General features: G+C 41.6%; 1 protein-coding gene and 1 long non-coding RNA gene across 7 annotated transcripts in view; one reads left to right on the top strand and one right to left on the bottom strand.

The window, feature by feature from the left end:
* The window catches only part of AMMECR1 (AMMECR nuclear protein 1), a 100,157-nt gene that overhangs the window by 32,051 nt on the left and 43,231 nt on the right, over positions 1-24,875 (bottom strand). For all 5 annotated transcript variants that reach the window (XR_009741926.1, XR_009741925.1, XR_009741927.1 and 2 more), the window contains one exon: positions 8,159-8,269. Coding sequence is in view for 2 of the 5 variants with exons in the window: in XM_061445728.1 (XP_061301712.1) it covers positions 8,159-8,269 (111 nt within the window). In the remaining 3 variants the exon portion in view is untranslated. The remainder of the gene's footprint in view (positions 1-8,158; positions 8,270-24,875) is intronic.
* On the top strand, positions 1,695-23,649 carry LOC133265333 (uncharacterized). Of its 2 annotated transcripts, XR_009741929.1 has the most exons (4): positions 1,695-2,000; positions 2,587-2,674; positions 6,098-6,303; positions 23,551-23,649. It is a non-coding gene; the product is annotated as an uncharacterized LOC133265333 (long non-coding RNA). The 2 variants fall into 2 exon arrangements; XR_009741928.1 differs by lacking the exon at positions 23,551-23,649 and having other exon boundaries at positions 6,098-7,886.

A 24,875-nucleotide genomic window follows, 5' to 3' on the forward strand; every position in this document is an offset into this window, starting at 1 on the left:
AAGCTTTGTAAACTGTATCCGTACCGCCATTTACATCGCTAAGAAACCAAAGGATGTTCAATTTCAGTTTCTCAAATAAAGGCTATCACCAATACACACTTGTATGGAGTGTGTGTGGCACTCCATCCACATTTATGGAGCACAGCTGAATTTGAAAAGTGCACCAACAGACCAGAGGGACAGACAAAGGTGGAGTACTTTTAGTCTTCATATCACACTGTAAAATCATGTTAGAACATATTTTCAGGTAAATATCTATTCCTTCCTACAATGCATCAAATGAATAGTAAAACTTCAGTCACCTGTAAATGATGAAGTTCAGGACAGGTCAACTTCAACTTCTCCCCCCGCCCCAAGATCACAGGCTCACAAGTACATACATGACATGAGCTGAAACCATGCAGAGAGCTGGGGCCTGTACGACTTTTGGACTAGCTCAGCCCCCTAAGTGTGTTAAGGCTTATTGATCTCCAGACATTCTTCAGCACTTCTAATGGCTGCACTGTAGTGGGACATACATTCTATGGCTGCGTATGTCCTTATGTTGTAGGTGGATAAGCTATTTCTTCTTCCAAGAGCTCCTCTACCATTTCAGCTGTACATCTCTGTAAAGGACACAACTTCTCTCCTCCTTGTCTCAAAAGGAATGATTTCTAGAAGCAAGTATCTATTTAAAAACAGCAGCAAATTCTGCCACAGTTTACCAGAGCATTTGAATCCTCATTACTCTGGTGTGTGAAAAGTGGTAAATTCCATTTCAGAAGTTTCGACATCTCATCTTAGTGAACAGAGATAAGGAGGGGTTTTGCAGCCTGGTCCCTCACACCCAGCTCGTGCTATTTCTTCTTTATACTTCTTAAAAGGAAGCATCAGGAAACACCTAAATGGAGGAGGTGCTGACAGACTGAAAACTTTAATTGAGACTCCTTTCCCACAGCGCCTCCCACACAAAGCTGCAGAGTTTAAAGATTTTAACAGCTTATAAGCATAAGAGACAATTCTTTTTCCTTTGACCTCACTTAATCCCTGCTAAATTGTACTAAACCAGCAGATTTCACCAAAAAACAGCTCTCAGAGCTAAACAAGGCCTTTAAATTTACTTCTGCTGGGCGAGGTACGTGATGTACCACTGCTGCGCCTCCATTCCCAGTGTCTTAGGAAGTGAGGGACAAACCATGTTAACATCCTTCTCATACTCAGCACACACAAGCACTGGCCAGTACATGCAGTGGGAGGTTTTCTCCACCACTCCCCCTGCTCCCCCCCCATGTCAGCAGTAAAGTTGTGGGGAAAAATCCTTTATACTAAACACCTACTGCTGAGCTGAGAACAACCAGAGAGAAGCTTGCCCAGAAGCAGGTAACTTCTATGCCAACTTCTTGCACTCTGTCCTAGCTGAGAGTTTCCAAACACGCAAAACCTTCCTCTAAAAGGCAAGCTGCTGACACACGCTTCATGTACACTGCTCTGCTGCGGGAGAACACAGTCCTGTCCTGTGCTCTTCAGCCCTGGCCTGTAACCCAGAGGTGTCGTTGTAGTGCTTAAGGAATCCACAAGTCACCAACAGTCTCAAATGAAAGCAAACTCCATTCTACAAGGGTCTGGGGCAATGTTTTGTAGATGTTCCCTGTAACAGTACCATACAAAACAATGAAAAAGTTGACCAAAACCACAGAGTACCAACACCTATACATACACATGATGGAAAAGTCAGGGCAACAAAGGGCTAGGAAAACCAGGACAACCAGTTCCCCCAACTCCACCCTCCTCCCAAACACTTATGGCAAGTAATATTCAAAGACAAGTACAAATGTGATTTTCAACCCAACTAGTGTTTCAACTCCACTAAAGCTCTGCCTTTGAACTTACAGGGCGTGCACCTTCTCAGCGGAACAGAAGGAGGCTGTGGGAAGAGCATGAAATGCAAGAGCATCGTGGGAAAGACCAGAGTCACAAATGCCATGGCTCCTCCCCAAAACCCATCCGGAAGACCTGAGTAAGTGCTGGATGTGCCCCGTTACTCGTTTGCAGTTAATCGTCTTTCAGGAATATGTGATTTATTCAAAATGCCGCAAATTACATCAACTCCTGCAACCTCCACTGCTCAATCATGGCTTTTTCCAAGCATGCATTTTGTGAGCAGCATATATGTGAAGTTCCCAAATCTTAATGCATGTTTTTAAAAACATGAGGATGAAATCAGTATTTTTATCAATGCCTTTTATTTACACCAAACTCTACTGAGACCTGAGACTTAACGACAGTCTCAGCAAACCCCTCCAACCCTCACTGAGCCACTTCATTTAGATACAGGAATTTTGTAATCACTTTTCCTCCATTTATGGTTCCCTTTCATAAACAGGCAATTCACAGAGTAAGTTTATGCATCTCCTTGTGTCACAGAATTCATATTCTCTAATTCAGTTTTCCCCGCAAAACCATAAAATGGTTACCAATATTTGATAGCCCTGGATCCACTTTAAAAGCTTCAGTAGGGCACCATCATGTGTCCCTCCTTTCATAAAGATAATCATCTAAAGCCTCTGCTTCCATCTGTAGTGTTTTCCTTTGCTTTCTTTCAAGAAGTGTTGCTAAGGAAACAGGCATCACCTACCGTTAGGTCCAAGAGTCTAGCAAGGCTTTTCTCAGGAAAAATAGAACAGCTACAAAACAGGTAATTAATTGTTTTTAATAAAGGAAAAAAACCCAAAGGCAGAGTTACTGCATCCCCAACACACACCATCTACATACAAGAACCATATATTTATTAGGGCATGCTCCTGCTCCCTCCTATACAAACTTGTTTCACTTTGATTTCATAATGAACTAAGGAGAAGCATTTAACCCATTCTTAAAGCAGAAGTTTGGATTTTCCTCCACTTCTAGAGCCAGTCTGCTGCTCAGCTCTGCCTTTTGAGAAAAGGCAGTATCCAGTTCTGCTGAGCAGCAGTTCCCTGCGTGCACAAAATCATTACAGACCTACTTACTGAACTGACTCATGCAGAGTAACTGAGCCTGGCTCAATAAATTCACATTTGTATACTTCATTTAGAGTTTCTGGTACTGTGAGTTTACATCACAACCCCTTTTACTACTAAACAATTCTATTCTACTGGAACAGATTTGAGGATTTAGCCAAATTAAAGGGATGCTATTTGTTAAATTGATGTCTACAACAGTTCAGCAACAAGCTTTTTTCAGCCTACATGAACTTCAGAACAGTTCCAAGTTTCAGTGAAGTCTCATCTGTGCATGGATGACATGGCAAGCAAAACACATGGGCCTCTACAAAATACCCCTATGTCAAAATAATTTTGCCCCAATGCCATTAAAGGTAACCAGTCATCAGTTGAAAATTAAAGTGCTAATACCTGAATTTTATATTTTACCAGAAGCATTTTGAAAAACAAAAGGGGGTCTAAGATTATTAACACCATCCCTGGTGGTCACACCATAATAAATACATATAAATCTATATGTAGACATTGTATATATACGTATAGATATGGTGATTTCAGACTGTCAAGAGGTGACACTGCTCCCTGCAGAGCTTAATCGTGAGAGTGACAGTGTAAGCTCCGTCTCACAATTACCAGGCATTTTGCATTGGTGGCCCCCAGAGAGAGCAGCAATAGAATAAAAAAAGCTGACTTTCAGCAGTGGTCTGCTATAAATCAGAGCCACAAAGACAACCCACAAATTATTATCAGCAGAAATTAATTCTGACCATGACTTCTGTGAACAGTGAAGGTCACAGCAAATGTCAAACCCATGTATAATTCCCTCAACTCTGCAGTTCAAGAACTGCAGTCACACACATGGGTGTGCTTTGCCCTGGCTCAGCAGCCATGACTCTCAAAACCACAGCAACCCACAGGAAAGGCTTTAGGAAGCTTACACTGAGTTGGAGGGTCTGATTACAAGGAAGGTTGAACGAGCCTGTGATTAGTAAAAAGAAACAGGAATTAAACAGAGTAGTAACCTCAGCTAAAGAGAAGAGGGAAGCTGCCCTGTCTGCACAAGTACTTGCCTCTAGTCTTAAGGCAGTCAGTCCAACATCGATATCAATGTGTCAGACATCCAGTATTTTTTATTGTCACCCCTTTGCCATCCTGTAGTCGGGTGGTTAACTTCACTGTGAGGAGCAGGAGGAAAAGGTCAGTGTTTTTCACAGAGAGCAAGCAGCTGATATGGCAGCAACATGGACTGAGCATCTTGAAAATTCAGACAAATCTAGAGCGGTAGTTGATGCCACTGGTAGCCAAATGCTCGTATGGAAACTACACCCAAATTCAGTTATGAGAAAGCTGAGTTGCAAGTTTCACTTCCTTCAGTCTTGTGCTTCTTATCCCAAGCTCCCGTCTGTTTTCTTGATTACCCACATGTAGGCTGAATGTGTGACAGCAGCCATGCTTCTTGGGTGGAGTGGTTCAGAAGAACACACAGCAAGAGACTGATTGCATCATACAGTCTGTAGGGACAGGCCTATGCTGGTTAAGGAGAGTGGGTTACATATTAGTTCAGAACTGAAATCCAGGTTTCAGCCATTATGCTAATCCACTTAAGGCCTGGAGTCCTCTCATTTTTCTTCACTGCTTTCTTCAACGATAGAAGGCTCTATCATATAATGTCTCCCTTTATCCACCTCTTCCCTACTGTTTCCCTCCCCAGATAAATATTCTAGCCTTGAAAGGATAAACCAGAGATAAAACTTAATTTATACACCTATATTTGTTACATCCACGAGACGTAACATATGACTTCAAGTTATATGAAACAGGTAGAAAAATTAAACTAAGAATCAATAAATGAAAGCATTTCATCCATTATCTCAAGCGCACGAGAGCAGGAGTTTAAAACTTCAGTGCCAGAACCTAAGTCGTAGTGCTGAACAGAATACATGAAAAAGTAATTTATCAACCTGTTACGAAACTCTGTGGTAACCTGCTTCCAAGTTCATCCTATTTTCTTGAAGGAGCTGTAAAACACAAGGTAGTTTTCATGATCTGGATTGGTTTATTTTCACATGTTCAGGTGGGATATTCAATTAACACAATCTAAAGGACTACTTTGCCCATGATAAACTTCTCGGGTCCTAATAAACAATATACCGTAAAACATTTTAGCAAGGTTAGGGGATTTATCCAACTAATCTCCTAGCAAAATTATCTAAAATTCACTAAATCTGAATCTATCCTTTCATAAAGTTCTGCAGAAGATTTTAATAACACACTTCCTCTCCCCTGCATTTCACTGAGAAAACTGCAGAGAACATCAAATTCTAACACATAGATTTTATTAGGATACAGTACTAGCATTTTTAACTCTGGGTATTCTCATCCCTCCTCTCACAACTTAGGCAGATGCATCCAATTAATGATGAATCATTCTCCATAAATTTCCTGTTTAGAACATACTGGCAATACCAGCAGAACAGCCTACAGAGCTCAAAATGGAGAAGAGAAAGTCACTTGGTCACACATCACCACCGTATAGCTTCCAGACCCCAAAAAGATGTTTCAAGTGGGGGGTGCAGGTGTCCCAAGAAAGAAATGGTTCACTTCAGAGTCCTAGATGAACCATCATTATGCTATGAGAAAGAAACTACACTATCGCACGCAGATAGAGCTGTGCACACCACGCACTGTACACAATACACAACTAGAGATCACTACCAGAATTAAGGAAAACTTTATTTCTCATGCTCCTAAGCACTGCTCAGCGTAGTTGTAATGAAATGGCATGTGAAGGAAATGGGGGATATTTGATCACTAAGCAGCAGAGTGTGTAAGAGCAGCTGTTCTCCTGTACCGTTTTACTCACTGAGCGCTGGGCCACAATTTCACAGGTGCTGAAAGAGATAAGAATGAACTAGACAAACAACCTGCTCCTGTTTATCCACACTCTGTCCTCAGATCAACCCAAGAAAAGGTCCTCCAGTGTCAAATAAAGTCAGAAGAATATCTGCCTGTATCCTCAACTGAAAAGTTTGGTCAAATTCCACTTTCTGAAGTGGACAGCCCACTCTCATTCTATGTATTCCATTGAGAAACGTTTGCCTTCCCTGAAGAAGCCTTTCATTTTCTCTCTCTTTCAGGAATTGTCCTGTCTTCTGCAGGAGCCTATTGCCCACACCCTGCTGGATCAAGCTATAATGTCCTACTTTCTGATCCCTGCTAGGGAGGGCCTGTGGAGCCTGAAACTCTGCAAGCTCATAAGTGTTTGAAAGGTTATTCCTCAAATACTCTCCTCTGGAAGCTCTGTAGTTGAAGAGACTAACATCAGGAAGGGAACTGATTGCAGGTAACCCTCCCTTTCTCTTTTCAAATTATGACTGATAGAAGGGAACAACTTTTTCTTAGGTTCAGATACAAACTTCACATTTCAGTAGTCACATCCAAAGTTTATTTGGCTTTTTGGTTTGCTTTAAAAACAAGAAACATTTCTGGTGCCACAAACATGAAAAAAGGTTCCTCACAAAAGGCAACAAACCCCAACGTGCCGCTAAATAACGTGTTATTGTAAAACAACTTCTGATCTCCCACAGGTTTTTGAAAAACAGGCTGGTATATAGTTCCATTTCTCTCATCTTGAAAATTACTGAACTAACCTCTGACTAGCCTAGAATAAACTTCCACAGCATGTGGTCATCATTTAAATACTCCACTCAAGGTATTTCAGTTCTCTTTAATTTGCATCACTTTTCATGTATTTTGACTTCAGCTTTCAGAGTTAGAACGCAGTGACAGGGATCTTGCAAGCAATTTGAAAGGTATGCCAGAGTGCAGCCCTATTTGATTTGGAAGAATGGACAAATCTGTAAGGAACAATCAGCTTCTTCCTAGTCCTAGGGGGTAATTTTCTGTACAAGCTCACCGTTCTCAATCAGGCACTGTGAAGTACACACTTAACTGGAACAGCCTCCAGTGCAGGGGACTGGCTGTTTTTCCTCCAGTCTCGCTCACTAACGGTTAAGATTTTAAAGCTCTTAACCTTCAACAGAGAAATTGCTTTGAATTTCATTATAAGCATCTTCTCATTGACCAGTCTGATTGCAGAGTCTTTAAAGGACACAATCAAAAACATCCCTGACCACATAATAAATAAAGCCGACACAATAATAGGTCTTTCAGAATTCTATAGGAGATGAGCAGTTGATTCCTTCAAGCTGAGCAGAGAAGCATGAAATGAACTTCAGCTTGCAACAAACTAGGGAGACATGTAAGAAAGAACATGTCCCATTTTCATATTACTTAATACTGAGATTGACAAGGCATTGTAGCAACACAGAGGAAGATCCTGCAATGGAGGAAAGCCCTAAATCTAAAGAGATCCGGAGGCACCAAGTATTTTAAGTGATAACAATTTTAGAGGTCTACACATGCCAGAACGTAGTTTCTATTCTAAAGCACTATAAACAGTCTACTGTAACTCAGTGGAACAAAATTCCATTGATTTTTTAGAAAATATACTTAAGAAAACTCTTAGAAAAAAATAAGTAGAAAGCTTGCTACTAGCTCTAGTGATAAACTTATTAGTTTTCACTCTATGCAAAGGAAATGGAACAATATTAAGGTGAATGAATTTAGGTGTAGATCAAAAAATGAAGGATTATGCTGCCAGGGAGTGAAGGATTATCATCACTTACCTCCCTCATCCAGAAGCTTCCCACTCAGGGGCTGGGATGTATCTGAAGAGTAACATGTAATGGAAATTTGTAGCATTAAATTAACTGCAGCTGATTGGAAGCACCTGATGGAGAAGAGGTGAGAATACCTGCTGTTTTAGAAGTGTGAATAGGATAATCCCCAAACCTGACTTTCTGGTCTTCTGCCCTGACATTAACTATTAAGGTTACAATCTGTCTGAACACTGGAAAAAATACTGTAATAGTCAGTTACAGTAAGCTACTGGAGAAGTTTCCAGACCAATCACAAGAAAAAAGGCCCAAGTTATGGTTTTTAACCAAAACCATAGCCTCATGACACCACTAGTCAAATAACCAGGCAATACACTTAGCATCCAAAGGAGATACAGGTTTTCCTTGACCAGTACAGGCACACAGCCACAAAACCCAAAACAAACCAAAGCACACCTAGCATCTCCTCAGTAGACTATTTAAATAGCTAAGTCAAGGCTACAGAAAACAATGTCTTACCTAGTAAGTGTGTACTCCCTGAGTCCTGAATGCAGGTTCATGGCAGAAAAAGTACCTATGCATCCACGCAATCGTTTATCTCGACCAATCTTCCACGTTACAAACAGTGGGCTGTTTAGGGAAGAGAAAGAGAGACATGATCACAGAAGCAATACTGACAGTTGGGGTGAAATTTTAGCAACAGTGCTCTTCCCTTTCGGGCAATGGGGGGCAGATCACTCAAATAACTGTATCTGAGCAGGGCCATAGTATGTAGAAACGTCCTTTGCAATTCTTTTGACTGTTGTAGAAATGTTGGTTATGTGATACAATAGAAAGTAAGATGACTGGAATAGTGAACGGACAGAATCAAAGTGCTTGGTAACAGACACAACATGCTCCGTGTCCTTCACTGTTACCCATCAGGCTTCTCCTGCGAATGGGAAGCCTCACCTTATGCATCTCTACATAAGGAACCCCTTACAGAAGGGAAAAATGCCCGTCACACAACCCATCCCTCCACCTGAGCACAAACACTTTGGTCCTCAACACTGCTAGCAACAACTACCAGAAATCCTTGGAAGGTAAGAAAGTTTAGGAACACTCTCCAGACTTAAAGAACTGCCTGAGGAAAGGGTATTTCCTCCATGAATCCAAAGTCGGTACTTAAGAATCTCAAAAATTGCCAGAAGTGGAGCAAAATCTGTACAAGTCGAACATGTCTCAATCATATGAGTGTGACAGTTACAAAGAAACACTTCTACCAAACCGCTTTGTACCCATCTACACCGAGTTAACAAGGAGACAAACCACACAACTTCTTGGGACCAGAGTTTTTCTTGCGGTTCTAAAGCATCGCATCAATACCCGAGCAACAGCAACACACACAAACTTGAATCTCCCAGGGGAGTGCACATTCCCAGTCCTCTCAACTCTAACAGAGATTTCTAACCCTGAGAGGAACAGGGATGCGCAGAGAAGAAAAGCACAGCAAATGTACTCTTTTTCCATGCAGGAGACAGTCAAAGTGCATTACACAAACAAGATGCACTTCCCTACGGTCAGGCTTTAAAAAAAACAAACGATGGTAACTTTTTAAAAGGCAATTCTGTCAAACAAACCCAACCTGACAGAGTATTCTTGATCACAAACAGGTTCACCACAAGCAACCCCATCCTGCCCTCCACAACTGCAGAGCACCTCCCCCTTAAATCCTCAAGTTAACCCCGGTGTCAGTTGCTGTGGAAAGTCCTAGGCCATTCAGGCACAAACATGTATCATTCCTAATATGGAGACTACAGCCACCCTGCACTGAAGGAACAAGATGCATCTCTGACATTAGAGCACCTGCGACCACCACAGGCACGCTTAGTGATGCACAACTGATTTCTCTCCAAAAGCTTTGTGCTGAGGCAGGCACTGCTCTTCAGCATTATACACACGTACAGACCATCATATGGGATTCATCTTGTTTTCCTTTATAGCTGTTTCCTACACAGTGTCCTTATTGTGCAGTCCACAGCCATTGCTGTGAAGATCAAGAAGTCTACCGTGAGAGGTAAGGCTAGCATCTGAGAAGCAGAGGATTACAAAGCAAACATAATTACATGTGCCTTTAAAGAGGGAGCAGATCCAGAAGCACAGGTACAGCCAAAAACTCACAGGCAAGTTGGCTGCATCAAAAAATAAAGTCACAATCTTCTGTTACTATCATGTGCTGCAAGTACCAAGCAGATTTACAACAATGCAGCGCAAGATCAACAACGCTACACTGCATGACAGCCTTTTGGTAACTGTTTTGTCTCACTCCTCATCTGAAGGATCAGTAAAAACAGAACCTGCAAGGTGAATCTGCAGTTTTTTGTGAAGCAGAAACTCCCTTTCTAGCTATGTTGGGAGTCCTAAAATACACTAAAGGCTAGGAGCTTTACTGTAGGAGCAGATCAGTCACTGCATCACTGCATGGATCGCTGCACAGCATAAGAGTTGGATGTAACTGTACTGTAGGTATATGTATGGGTATGTGTGTGGGTTTGGACTCTCAAAGAATAGTCCATGTTCCTTTTCTGCTTCCATCCTGTGCTCTTTGTCTGCCACGGCACAAGATACTCATCATGCGATGGCAGAGAAGGATATGCCCCTGGGGCTGTACAGCACCAAAGCAGCAGCATCGAGCCCTCTCCTAACTTCCAAACCCTGCTGTTATCGCCTGCTGGTAGAGCAACTTCCTCCTTACTTAAGCTGCACAAGTTCCCTTCTTTCAATGGCGATGAATAGAAGAGGAAGCTGAAGTCATATCTTTCTTTTGGATGTGGATTTCCTTTTATTTCTTTCCCCCCTTCCCTCCCCCCTTTATGTCCTTTGACAAAAGCTGAAGAGCATAAAGCCGGAAGGGACATTACCTAACAGTTAGTAGAATGCAGGTTATTACACCACTCTCCATTCAATCAACAAGTGGCATTTCATAAGTGTTTTCAAGAAAGGTTCCCCTAAATGGCATCAACAAAATTGTTAGATTGCAACAGCACTGACAACACTCTCTCCCCTTGCACAGAGACAAGCCTGAATAAGATTCAAATTGGACTTTAGGATTATTCTCCTGACCTTTATCTTTGGATTATGAGATTTATTAGCTGTAATACACTTAGTGGAGGGCTGTAATTCAGGGAAAAATATACTCATTTACTTTCTTATCAGAACAGAATTCCTTCTAGGATGCATTGTTACTGCTACTTTAAAAGGACAATACAAGAAAACACCCAGAGACCATCACCGAATGTCAAACAGATTACTGAAATGTTTGCATATGCTCTGAAGGTCCTTGTCAGTGAGTACGAACAGAAAAAGTAAAGGTTATATACATACTTTTTGTACTAGTGGTAGTAGTATAAATGTACTGTTGGGAGTAAATTTAAACCTTTATTCACTGGGTAGATGAACACCGCTGGTAGCCATACATGCTAAAAATACATCCCAAAGTCTGACTAAAGATGGTTTTCCAGCCTTTCAGCTTCTCTGTTCCCACACACTTGCCTCCCTATTCCCCAGGAGCCACTAAAGGTATCAGCATGTCTACAAAGAAGATATATGCCTATTGAACAGAATTGCTTCTCTTAATTACCATCGCAGATGTCCTCCAAGTGTAACACAGACCAAGGGTTCAGAGCAGTCAGTGACCCAAGAGGATTCTAACTCTCAAGATTCAAGAAATAAGAATGAAAGGGACCTCCAGAGCTCCAGCTGTCATAAGGAATAATTACACCATATAATGTTCATGAATGTTCCACATTCTCCATCTTAAAACTTACTAGAACTGAAGGAGACAAAACCCTCAAAATGAGAAATGAGAAGGTGGCCTCAAAACCTCACTGAGGTTCAGAACCTCTGGAAAGACTGTGATTTCCTGCAGAAATGTTTTCCCAGTCAGCTTGTACCTACGCTGTTCTTGTGCCAACATTGTCCTTTAGTTTAAATAGTTCTTGTCCCTTCCTGGTTATTATTCACCACAGTATTTATAGAAGGAATTCATATGCCTCTTCAGACCTCACTTTGCTGAGCTAAATGGGTTGTGTCCATTTAGTTTCCTCTTAATGGGGATCTTTCCACTCTTACCATCACAGCTCTTCTCTACACCTCTTCCCAGTTTAATTTTGCCTTCTTGACCATCAGTGTCCAGAACTGTACACAGAATTAGAAGAGGGTCTCATACCTCAGTTAGTGCTTCCATCTCTGAACCAGAAACACTGCCTGCTACACTTTAGGGTTAATTCTCGCAGCCTAATATAAAGTGCAAGTCTGCCTTTCAAACCTTTACAGAGCATTTCTAGCCTTACACTAAACAAGACAATAGAAAACCTGCTCCCAGAACCTAGACAAGGTATGCAGAGAAAAGAATTTGTTTCTTCCCAGTGACATTCTTTTGCTTTTTATTGATATCCTTGGTTTCAGCTGCTTGCCTATTTGCTCCAAGCCTGCAATGCTTTTCTTGTGCTTTAAAGCCAATAACCCACAAATAAACTTGCCATCTAACGTAACTGCAAATCTGAGATCTGAGGCTAAGTGTCAAACCCCACAGATATTGATGTCAAGAGCAGCTAAGTAAATATGTACATTCTCAACTTGACAAAAATCCTTATTTTCATCTGCTGTTTTTCTTAGCACAAAAAAGGAGGGGCTCTGAGCAACACGGTTAGATCTAAAATGAAAATTTGCACCTCCAGGCACTTGAAAGAAAACCAAAGAGAACAACAGAAGAGAAAACCTTCAGTAAAAAACAGATGTGATGAGAGGAGTCCCTTTTATCCAATGACAGACAGCAAGGATGTGCACTGCACAGTGGAGATCCAAATCCTTCTGCCTAAAGAAGCCTGAACCCACACACACCGCAAAGTGGAAGAGCAGACTGGGCTGGAGTGTGCCCACCTTTCTGACTCTGGCTCCCTCTGGATCCAGTATGAAAGCTGGGGTGGTTTTGTTGCTGTTTGGTTTAGAAACAACAATCACCAAACCAGATGCCGCACTTCCCTGGGAGGGCTCCAACACCCAGCCTTGAGTAGCTCTTAGTCAATGTTAGGGTGAAGCATCTTAAAAGTAAAACAGCTCCAAGCTTAGGAGTGAGCCCTCCTGAACCAAGAGACTCAGAAACTTACTTGTCTGATGGGTTATTCAGCTTCTCATCACAGTGCCAAACACCTCTGCCATACCCTGCTGACTGTTAACTGCAGGAGAGCTGCACAGCACCACGAATACTCATTACCTGAAAGTTGGTGGAATACATTTCAAATTGTACAGCAGCAAAAGGGACTAAACCAGACCCTTATAAGCACCTGTAAACATCTCATTCTTCTTACATAATGGTCTGTGTTTTGTGATTTCTTTGTCTGCCAGTCAAACACTGAAAAAAGATTTCCATCTATCACTATTTACAGGTGACCTGAGGACTATAAACCTTCCATTCAGCCATTGTCTCATTTACTATTTATTGGAAGGCTTGACCAGCTCTAATCTAAATAGCAGGCAATTGTTTCAGTTATTTGTAACAGAAGTTGTCAGGCACCACTCCATGAAAACCAGCTGATCCTATATGTCGTTTTTCCCTACTTTCAGTTGCAAAACCGAGTTAAAGAGACAGCTGCACCACAGCAGGAGTTCAAACTACTATGGCTTCCTTATATACAACTGCTACCATCAACAGGGGCACACACACATAGCCTATCTCCCTGACAGACTACTGAAACGCATACATGTACCCAACAGCCTAAATGCTGACCTTAAAGGGTAGCCAGAAAATGTGTGGCTGAAGCAGAGGAGCACGGGTCACCCGATCAGAGTGCTGCCCCATGTGTCAGTTCAGCTACTATTACACTATTTTCATTAATGAAGAAACTAGGACAGCCCTGTGCTTCACTTGAGCATTAATCTGTTACACCTTCTGCAGAGCCGAAGCCCTTCCCACAAAGGTCACAAGGAATAAACCTATATAAACACGGAAAGAACATATCAAGCTATTCCCTTGTACACCACAGTTACCAGTGCCCTAAGTGTATTTCTTATTAATGCTTTACCAAATGCTGACCTGCTTGCTATATGCTACTGCAAATATTTAGACCGAAAGTAAAAGTGTGCAAGCTATTTTAGTAATGGCTCAGCTATCACAGTGAGAGTCAGCATGCCACTAACTTATTACACTGACATCATGTAGAAAGCACTGTTAAAAATACCCTCTTTTAATATAAAGCAGCACTGGATACAAGCTGCCTTGTACTTACCAGTATAATAAAAATAGGAAAGGGTTCTTGAAGTTGTGGGGGAGAAGGCAAAAAGTGTGAATACATTGGTCTTTCTCTGGTGCCATCAGCAGCAGTATGCAAAGCTTCTTTTCTTTGTTGTAGGTAGGGAGGAAAAGAAAGGGGAGGAAGGTGGGTATAGGGAAAAGGAAGTGTGACAGATCAAGAATACTTCTGCACTTTTATGAAAGATAAGTGAGAACTTCTTCAGTTTCACTTGGAAAACTTCCAAGTAATAAAAAACCTTGTAGGACTTTGAAGTTAAATCTGATGAACAGAGAGGTAAAATAATATTTAAACAGGCATTTTAATTGTAGTTATTTAACCTACCATCTTTTATAACCAAAGAAGGGAAGGAAGTCTCTACGGTCCTAACGTTACCTGATACCCAGGGCTGTCGGATCAGACACTTTGAAAAGTCAGCACACTCATCCCTTTGTAAGACCAGAGGCTTCCAGCCCAGCTCTGAGGATTTCCAACCGCAGCACGCACTGAAAGCACTTGAAACAAGCAAAACTGCAATGGCAGTGTTTGCCTTTCTGCTCCACACGAGGGAACAAGCCTTTGTTCCCACATTCGAGAAATTTTAACAGTTAGATTTCTTAACATAAAGCGTACTCTGTTTTACTGGGTTGGGATCATGCTAACCCCTCGTGTAATACTGGGTCAAACTAGAAGCATCTGAAGAAAGAGAAACGAGGGTTTCTCATTAGAACCATGCACTGCGATCCCTCGCACCAGCTATGCCAGCCTTAGAATCACAGCAAGCAGCCTCCCTGCTAACTGAGGCACTCTGAACTTTGTTGCAGGCCAGGCTGTGGCATTCCCAGATGTGACAGTTCAGTGACCTAATTCACATTACTCAGTATCACAGAATACAGCTTAGTAATGAAGGAGGCGGGAACGCTTATGCCCATAGCTTTATCAAAGGGCATCTGTACATAGGCTCCGAGGCACAGCAGGGGGGCAAATATGTTGAAAGTATCCAGTTGGTGATGAAAAGGGAACCTTGACGGGTGATATTATGGAGCTGGTCAACAACAACAACAACACCAACACCTGGTGAGTGCCTCCCTGCAACGGCCATACAAGCACACAGCATGGTGTGAGGACATTCTACCTTAGCAGGTATAGTCCAGAAAAAAACTGGTAAGACGTAGGAAAGTCAAGACAAGAGTTCCTGAACCTCCAAGGAAGAATGAGGAGGAATGGCAATGCTTCTCCCCCTCACCCACATTTATAAAGGCAGAATTGGACAATTAATAAAATAAGATTTTCTGGAAGACAAGAGAAGCAAGAAAAGGAAGAACAGGAAAGGAAACTTCCTCAAAGGAAACAGGCACAAGTGCAAAACAGACCAACAATCACCGTAACAGATCCACCTGGAGAAACTGGAAATAAACCAGGTTATTGAAAAGACAGAAAGACAGCAAAACACAAGAGGCACAAGGAATATAATAGATTTCTAATATGACATATAAATATTAATGACCATAAAGGAAAACCAACTATCATTTCTGAGGAGAAAGAGAAATAACAAGGAAATTGTTGGCCAGCTTCTTAACTCAGAGACTATGGGGAACAAATGGGAACAGACTGTGCTAAGAAACCCAAATTGTCAAATGTTTGATTTAAGAAATCCTAACCGTATGAAACAGGAATGCTGGGACTGACGGACTGCCCGGGAGCACATACAGCTGCCATCATCAGCATCCTCCAAGGCCTCTGAACGAAGGCCACTGTCAGGCATACCATAAATACATTTGATTCCACCCTTTAACAAGAGAAAAGACCAAAAGGCCTCCTGATGTTTACTGCAGACCCCTTTTCTGATTTTGTCTGATGCAATGTAGGAGAACAAAGGGATAATTCACACATGTAACTATCTGTTAAACTGTGCGAGAGACAATTGTCCTTACAAACCACCGGGACTGAGAAAAAACATCTGAGAAAACACACATCCATCTGGCGCTTCAGTAGGTTTCCTTCTATGTAGCCGTATACCAGCAGTGAGTAGAGAAAGTGACATGTAACATTAACCATATTCTAAAGATCAGAAGAACATTGATTCATGTACTGCTTCAGTGAGGTTCAAGGTGCTAGTCAACATTTCTGTGAGTGCATAAGCATTTTCTGAGTCCCGAACAGCAGCCAGTTTATTCAGCAGCTTATCCAAAGTTCAAAGTGGGCTCTGAAGGGAAAATTAAGAGGAGCCCATAGATGATAGGTTTTCCCTATTCTGAAAGCCAATATAAAGAGCCTTAGGGGCTAGGTGCAAACAAAAAGCTGGGTTTTCCACTACAGTGCCACTTAACACATATTTTGACATGCATTACAAAAGCACGACTTGCCTGGCTACATTTGCACAATGCAGAAAAGAATTAGCTACCGAGTAAAGTGTTTGAAATCCATTATCCTGCCTGTGTCCAATTACACACATACACAAAACCTCCCCAACTTACCAGGATAATGACTTCATCTAGCAAAACTCATAAAGACTGAGCACATCAAAACAACCCACAGGAAATTTATTCTGTGATAACATCCTTCTTCCTTGTGGGAAATAAGCTGAGAGCCTTATAACCAGCCTTTATTGCATTACTCCTTCGACACATTTAGTCAATGAGGAACGTTCATTATTGCCAATACATGGCAATGCAAAAAAATCCCCACAATCTCCCTTCAGAAGCTGCAGCTCTGTAATTTTTTCATTTGAAATGCTATATAATTACTGAAAAAGTTGTTGCATGCTTGTGAGGGCACAACATTGCCTTTTAGTCATCCTCGGGACTGAAGGATCAAATGAGGAACTCTTCTACCTACTCCATTTCAGAAACACTTCAGAGATTTCCTTCTTTACCCATGTAACACACTTCCTGTATTTGGTGGGTTTCCAGGAATCATTACATGCCCTAGAGATGAGCCTCACAATCAGAACCTGAGCTGCTAGGTGTGAATTCATTAGCAAGTTGTGCTTATCTAAGCAGCTAATCTTAGGGAAGGTCAGAAAGCAGCTACTATTTTAAGAAAATCTAGTTTAAACAAAGGCATAATCGGGGTTAAAAATAAGAGGGCTGCTTACTGGCAGGTCATCTTCTGAGGTGAACCTGAGACACCTTCATTAACATTGCATTCAAGCCATTAAAACTCATTGGGAAAATGGACATAAAGTCACAAAACCAGCCAGACGATGTGGCTGCTCACTCAGCTGCAGGACCAGTGCTGCTGCTCTTGTACACTGTGTTAGGTGAGCCAAGGCAATACCGGCAGGATTCCAGAAAAGAGAAGGTAAAAGAAACAACTCATAAGCGGGGAAACGGACACAGTGACTTTTAAGGATGCCCAAACTGGGCACTCAGACACTACTCTGTATTTACAAAGTCCTTCTTTTGCACCTTCTCCCTCCAGCTGTCACAAGCTCCATCAGGTTTATGAAACAAACGGAGTTTCTATGACATATGTTTGTGAGTTTGCTGTTCACTTTGCTGAAATAAATATTTACATGTAACAAACTCCAGAGCCACTCAAGCAATCGCACACGTTACTTATGGAGGCTTATTCAGCTGCGCTAAAAAAAGAGCTGAGTGTTCACAGTGCCTCAGAGAAACAAAGCTGACAGTAAAAGTCAAGCAGAGCATCACAGCTCAGGACAAAGCAGGTGTTACCCACCTCTATACTCCAGACAGCTTTTAACGTCGCCAGCCCACAAGTGCATTTGGAAGGGAACATAAGGACTTTGCAGCGTGACATAACTGCACGTTTAGGAAAGCTCCTTCAAAATCAGAGCATCCTCCACAGAGATACAGGTGGCAACGTCAGAGCACTTGGTCTGCAGCACCACAGGGCACCTGCAAATTCCTTCAATTGGCACCTTCCTCACAGGCCATCTAATTACTCCCTTCATTGCTCAGGGTTAAGGATGCATCTGTATATCCATATATCCTGGTTTAGGGTGAGACAACTGAATTTCCCTCTGAAATGGAATGTTTTGTTCCCCAAATTCCCATGACAACAGCTTCAACTAGGTATAAATTGAGTTTGTACGAGGGACTGACTTGTCATGGTCAGACACACAGCTGAGTATGCACACACTAACCCAGAGGACACACCGGTTCGTCAGCTCATACCGCTTCCAATTACAGTGCTTCAACAACGCTCCAACTGCAGTCACTGTCCACCACAAATTCCAAGTTCACCAAGCTGGTTTATATTTCAGTGAGCAGATAACAAGTTTATACATCTGGAAAGCTGCTAAATCATTAACTTAAATTAAGTCACCTGGAATTGAGTTATCTTCAGAACATCAATCCCTCAGGCTGTACTTCAGCCACTAAAGCCATTTGTATTTCCAAGACATTAAATGAGGATCCAACACAGATCCTGTGCAGTTAGGCCAGAAAAGGTATAGATGTGGCTTTATTTTTTATTGAGTTTGAGGGGTTTTAATTGAAAAATAAATAAAAATCAAACCTTAAAAGTATTTCCAGCCCATACAGCTGCAGAGAGAGCTTTCCAAGTATGACCCAAGCATTAGCCAATGCAGTATCACAAGGTTGTTCCAGCACCTTGGCTGTGGATCTTAGCAACAGCAGTGTTAACACAGCCTTAATGTTTACTATTGCTTGTCAGAATCGTGCCTGCAACAGGGAAACTATTAGTCATTTCAAATTTAAACTACTCTTTGCAGTGATGAAGAACAGTGGCACGAAGCCGTCACCCCCACAAAAGCAGGAGAGGAGAGCATGATTTAAGAGTAGACATGAGGAAGACAAAAGCAAGAAGTACAATCAGAAAATTCATAGCTCCTCCAGAAGACTGCAGAAGGGAAGGAGCATTGGGGAAAGGAGAGATTTCTCACATCTTCCTCTGAATGCTGAGTAGAGCAAGTCTGTTAGTCTTAAATAGTAAAAGCTATTTTAAAAGGACGTAAATCCTAAAAAAAGGATGTAAAAAGGAACTACCAGAATGGGACAAGGATTTACATCCTCTTCAAAGCACAGCAGTTGTGATGCCAAGGCTCCCTGCCAGGTATCATCGCAGTACTTCCTGTGATCATGCACACCATGCCCCCCCTGCTCTTACATATTTACCTCTGACTAGTCATTTTAGCCTTCCATCTTGTAAACTTCTGCTAATCCTAAGCCTTGACCGATGGAGAACATACCAACATGCTCCTCAAAACCAAGTATCTCTATTTCAACACCAACTAAAGACAATAAATAACCAGCTTTGCTTCTTTTCAAAAGGCTTATTTTTTCACACTTATTTCTTCCATTAATGGTGTCTCCCAGCCTCTCAGCACAGGTCTGGTGGGAGCAATGCAGCCTGAAGACAGCCATCCCTCAGGCTCCTTCCAGGCGAGCACACTTATCTGAGCAGCACAGGACCATACCTGTGAGAGCAGATAGGATGGCTCTGCACTCAGCCTAGCTCATTCTGGCTTTTATTAAGCACTAGATCATGAATTGTTGAACTGTACACTGTTGTGTAACAAAGCCACAATCAAGTAACACCCCTCTGATCAGCATGACCAGCCTCACGCCGCTTGAGATGTGACAAGGTATTACAGAATAGGAGTTAAGTGACCAAAAAATAAAGATCGTGATTTATTCAACAAACAGTACAGAGATACATCAGTAACAGGCACTGCTGGGAATGCTCAAGGTAAAGGTGATGAAAAGCAGGTGTGAGTTTGGACTCACCAGCTCCCATCTCTCACCATGCCAGAGAGCCCTCCATCCAACCCACAGGCATCCAGCATCAGAATGGCAGGGATGGAAAAGCCACAGAAACCCATCTCTATGCAGCTCCTTACAGGAATAGTAGGGCACTTGTGTTTCCTCAATGCTAAATACCTTTGGTATAAACAAATGTAAAAGACAATTGGTATTACAAAGAAGTTGCACTCCTGCCTCCACCACGCTCTGAACTCACTATGCAAGTTTATCCTCCTGCCCATGTGCTCATTTCTGCATTTCATGTATTTTTATCCTTTGTTTCCCTTCCTCCTCCCCTTCAACCTCCTTTTCCATTTCTGTCCTCTCTCCATCTTTTCCATACTCACTCTATCTCCTATTGTGACCAGCTTTCATAAAAAGGGAAGAAGAAATAAAGTAATACTCAAGTTACTGCATTCCACGTGCCCATTAGAAGTCAGTGAGGGTTGAGGCCTTTCTCCCTAAATAGGTCACTATTTGCTTTCATAAAATCGGGAACCCTCATTTTGATTAAAACCTTTGGAGGATTCAGCACATTCCCAAAAGCTTGGTGAAAAGTTATGAGAAAGTAGGGTTTGAATTCTGGAATGCAAACATGGAGACTTGACTCCTTTTATCATAATAATGCTTAATCCTTCGAGACAGTACACATGCTTCTTCAGAAGCCAGAGCAAGCACTGGACCTTCAGATAAACTTTTGCTCTCATGTCAAGAGCAACCAAGTTTCAACGTATTCTAGGTTATCAAAACAACATAGCTTGTGACATTTAACACAATCATATAACTATATATATATACATTCACACAACATAAGACTGTTCATATTTATGCTCTGACCTACTTAAGCAAATTGTTTTTCCCCAATTGCACAATTAGGAACCGGAGCAGAAAAATCAGACTTTATGAAGTTAATAAATCAATTCAGTGTCATTACAAATTATCAATGTTATTACTTCAGAGCCTGCAGTCACCTGACTATGACTTTCTATGGGGCATACGTAAAGGTTTCTCATAATTTTGTTTCCCAATACTTATTATCAGTTCTACTGCTTTTAATCAGCTCAAACTAACATCACATTATACACCGAAACTACTGGTTTGTTAACAAAAAACTAGTCGCAACAGCTATTAAAGCAAAGCTGGTTATTTTCTCCTTGGCTCTTCCTAACTTTCTCATACCCCTGAACACATTAAGTGATTTTATGTTCCCTTTTAGAGCAGCAGACAAAAAAAAAACAACCCAGGAATATACTTCATTTGATCCAATACATAGTTTGCATCAAGTAACTCTGGCTGCATTTTAAGTGTTTTCAACTGGAGAGGTCCCAGCCAAAGCCATCTCCCCACCCAATTTTCAAAGAAAGCGAGCAACTTAAATACCACATGCTGCTCCCATACCTAGAAATGAGCTCAGACCCCATGTTCGCCATGTTCAAGTGTAGCCAGGTTACAAACATGCTAAATTACCAAGTGTTCAAATTAACCATCATTCAAAAGGACTGATGCTACTTATCCTCCCACAGCAACACTATGCAGCCTCCTCTCAAGGAGAAGCAAGTAGGGCTGAATTAGAGATACTAATGCCAACAAAAAACATCTTAAAGGATGCAAAACCCTAAAAACCATATAACTGGAACCTTTGCAAGTCAAAGTTGAAACAAATTCAGTACCACCAAAGATCTGGTGTACAGTTTATCATCATTCTACTTCCAAACTGGAACTGAGACAAAATATTTCCAGTGAAAGCATTTCCCTTTTTTTGCAATTAATGCTTTGAAAGGATTCAGCAGAACCCTTTCCTAAAATTCCATGAAGTAAAATATGGCCAAAACTAAATGTTTTAAGAACACCACATCCAAAATGTTTTAGAAGGCTGCATAAGGTCCACAGAACTTCTACCCCATAAATGGATAGCGAAGACAATGTTAAAGAGATGGGTAAGAATAGCCCCAGCTCCTAGATTCTTTCTTTCTTTCTTTCCTTAGAAGTCACTACCAAAATGCAGCAAACTTAGTTTTGAGGTGCTAGTGTAATGTTTCTCTTCCTATCACAGGCTGATTCAGGCATAAAGTTGATAAAGGAAAAGCATTTGCTAGGCATTAGAAGTCAACTTGAGCACCACAGCACCATGTCCATTCTAAGAGCAGGCAATTCCATGCTCCCAAGTAGTTGTTGTGTATTAACTACAAACCAAGAGCCAGGGAATATTGTTTTGCATAGATTTCAGACAGCAACTTAACACACAACTCCTACCTTTAGAGTCTACACATGCTACCTTAAAAGAAGGTCTGTTCTCATTGCCAGCCAAGATACTGCATTTTTCCTTCTGATTACTTGACAGTTTTATCCAAGCTGCCAGTGATCATTAGCAATGGGGATGCTGAGCTCTCATAAACCGGGTTTTTTGTTCTCCTGAAATACCACCTGAAGCAGATAGTGAGGATATCATGAAAACCAGGAGCTGTAGTTATTCAAAGGTCACACAAAATTTTCTTAGAGCTGTAACTGGGATTCTCCTGCTCCAGACGACTCATAGCTTCTGTTGTAATGAATTCAGACGTGGGACACGTTGATCTTTCAAAGTATTACATGAATGAGTAGAAGCAGGCAGAAATACACGCAGTTTGCTCTGGAAAATAACTTGGTTAATTAAATTCACACACTTTATGACTCTATGTCTATGTGCAGTGTCTTGTGTGTATAAAGGCATCCTCTTGGACCTTCAAAATGCTTTGTGTTGGTTGCCAAATGCAGGATGCCCGCTGAGCCATAAGCACCTAGGGGCACAACATAAACAGCTGAACAAAACGTTTATGCCAGTAACTGAGGATTTGCCAAGCCTGTGAGAAACGAACACAGGAGGCTTCTGCTGAAGTGGAACTTACTTCAAAGGAATGAGGAGTATTTAAAGAAACCTAAGAAAATACTGGAACTACACAGGAAATTTTTTTATAGCAGGAATATGTTACAAAACTTACATGCCAAGGTGTCAGCTGACAGGAGAGACTGCAATGCAGCCAAACCTTCACAACTATTCCCCTAAGAACCATTGATTCCTTTTCACATTAAACTACATACCTGAAAGATCTGCTGCATAACAGTAGCTTGCAAGAGACTTGAAACAGTGGGAACTACAAGGAGATACAGCAGAGTGTACCTGAATAGTTTGTAAATGCCTAACTTTGGAAATACAGTAAGTGTTTGATTATTTTGGTCCTGGTTTCAAGCAGCTCATGATAATGTTGCAAGACAAGCTACAAAAACAAGCCTCAGCAGAATGTGAATTTGCCCTCTAATTCAGGCTTCACTAACTCTACAGCTGGAATAAATTAATCTTTTGGATCACACGAATTACTATTAAATCAATGCACTGCAGATTGCACTATTTGTATAGAACTTAGCCATGTAATTTAACCAGTGAGACAAAGGTTCAAAGGCAGACTAAATACGGTGCTGGAATTAGAGCCAAATGGAATTGGTATTTTTGTCCCAGAAAAGACATACTAAAGACAGCCCTTTTAGGACTGACAAAAATGATTCCAAAGCTCAGAGTTCTCACTGGTAATGTCATGTCTGCTAGGTCTGACCGGCTGTTTTCAAGACAGACCTCTGTCAGTAGCATAGGCATAAAACACAGATACCATGACTTCAGATGAAGTAGATCATCTCTTAGTGTCTTTCCACTGCTTAAATCACAAGTGACTGCAGAGATGGTTGAGTAACAGTGAAGTTGAGAGCTGTTGCTTAAATAAAACAGCCTCACCCAACCTTCCCATCCCCACATAGGCAGCCTCCTTCTTGTTCTGGAACAAACGTGTGATTGGGGAGCTGATCTGGTAAAAAAACATCTCTCCTTTTTGCCAGTTTAACTTAGACCCAGCTTGTTTCTTTGCTCTGTTTCACCGTGCAGGAACATCAGCTCGGTAAGAGAGGAAGAGGCAAAAGGGGCAGTGAAAAAGGGCAAGGATGACGACTGCTTACATCTGCACCCCTCAAGAAGAACTGCAGCACAGCTTGAGCAACAAGGAACATCAGTGAGATTCAAGAAAAACAATTACTTTTATTAGACCAGTCTATATGCTATAAAAAGCAGAGGAGCTTTCAGAGGCAGCTCTGCTTTAGCAGATGAGGCAAAGCACAAACCAGAACAAAACTGTCATCATATAAACATAACTGTGCTAACCTTGAACAAGGAAAGCACTCAGCATTTAGGGAGCAGTGTGTGCATGACAAGCCAGATGACCAGTCACTGGTCCCTTTGAAAGGGGGATAAACTGCAGATAGTGACAGAATGATGCAGTAATACAGAGCCAGTGTATCTATGTGAGGCCCCAATTTTTAGCATGCAGCAGACGTGCCTTAGTTACTCTCAGACAGCAAAACAACAGACAAAGCATTTTCTGAGCAAGTATATTGGTTACCACATGCTGTTACTAACCATACAATTAGGCAACCATTAAACACAAAGATACTAGCTCTAGTATAGAAAATCAGTGGTGGATACAGCATCATCTTTACAAACTTCCCCTGGGCTTATATGCTTCCAGTGGTATCTACCATTGGCCAGCCCTGGGAGACAGCTCACAGGGCTAGGTGGATCCCCATTTGGGACATCAGTTCTTGCTCTGCCTCTTACCAAACACAGGTTCACACAGATACAGAGATGCTGTTTACAACAAAGTAATTTTGCTTCCAAAAAATGCACTTTTTATATTTGACTGACAAGCTTAGGGTTATGCTTTCATTACAAGGGAACCAACCTAACTCAAACAAACCACACCACACTGCCACGTTTGAAACTCACTACAGTTTCATAAACTATAACTAGCAATGTCACTGAAAAGGGTGCTTTCATGTTGCCTACTTGTTTTCTGTTTCATGCTTCATCATGTCTTTTGCCATCTCAAGCACTCATATAGTCATAAATTGGGTCAGAGTTAATCTCTTAGAAACAACACACCCTCCAGTCGATATTACTGCATCCTGTTGAACTAGGGATCCTCCTGGTAGCAGACAGCCTCAAAGACTAGGAAGAAGCAGTTAGGGGTATCAGAGGACTGCTAGGCACACATCCAGCTGTATTTGTGGCATCTGACAACCAGCTGGCACATGGCCCATCAGATGCAAAGGTAGCAATCTCACATGGCATCTACACTGACTACTTGACGATTCAGCAAAGAAAAGAGTAGTCCATGGGATCCATGGTAGTAACAGTAGTGTATGGAAACAGAGGAT

The sequence above is a fragment of the Pezoporus flaviventris genome, unplaced genomic scaffold (genome assembly GCF_033815535.1).
Source record: "Pezoporus flaviventris isolate CSIRO_AGI_PZ_B2104156 unplaced genomic scaffold, CSIRO_AGI_Pfla_v1 ptg000005l, whole genome shotgun sequence".
In the NCBI taxonomy this organism is placed as follows: domain Eukaryota; kingdom Metazoa; phylum Chordata; class Aves; order Psittaciformes; family Psittacidae; genus Pezoporus; species Pezoporus flaviventris.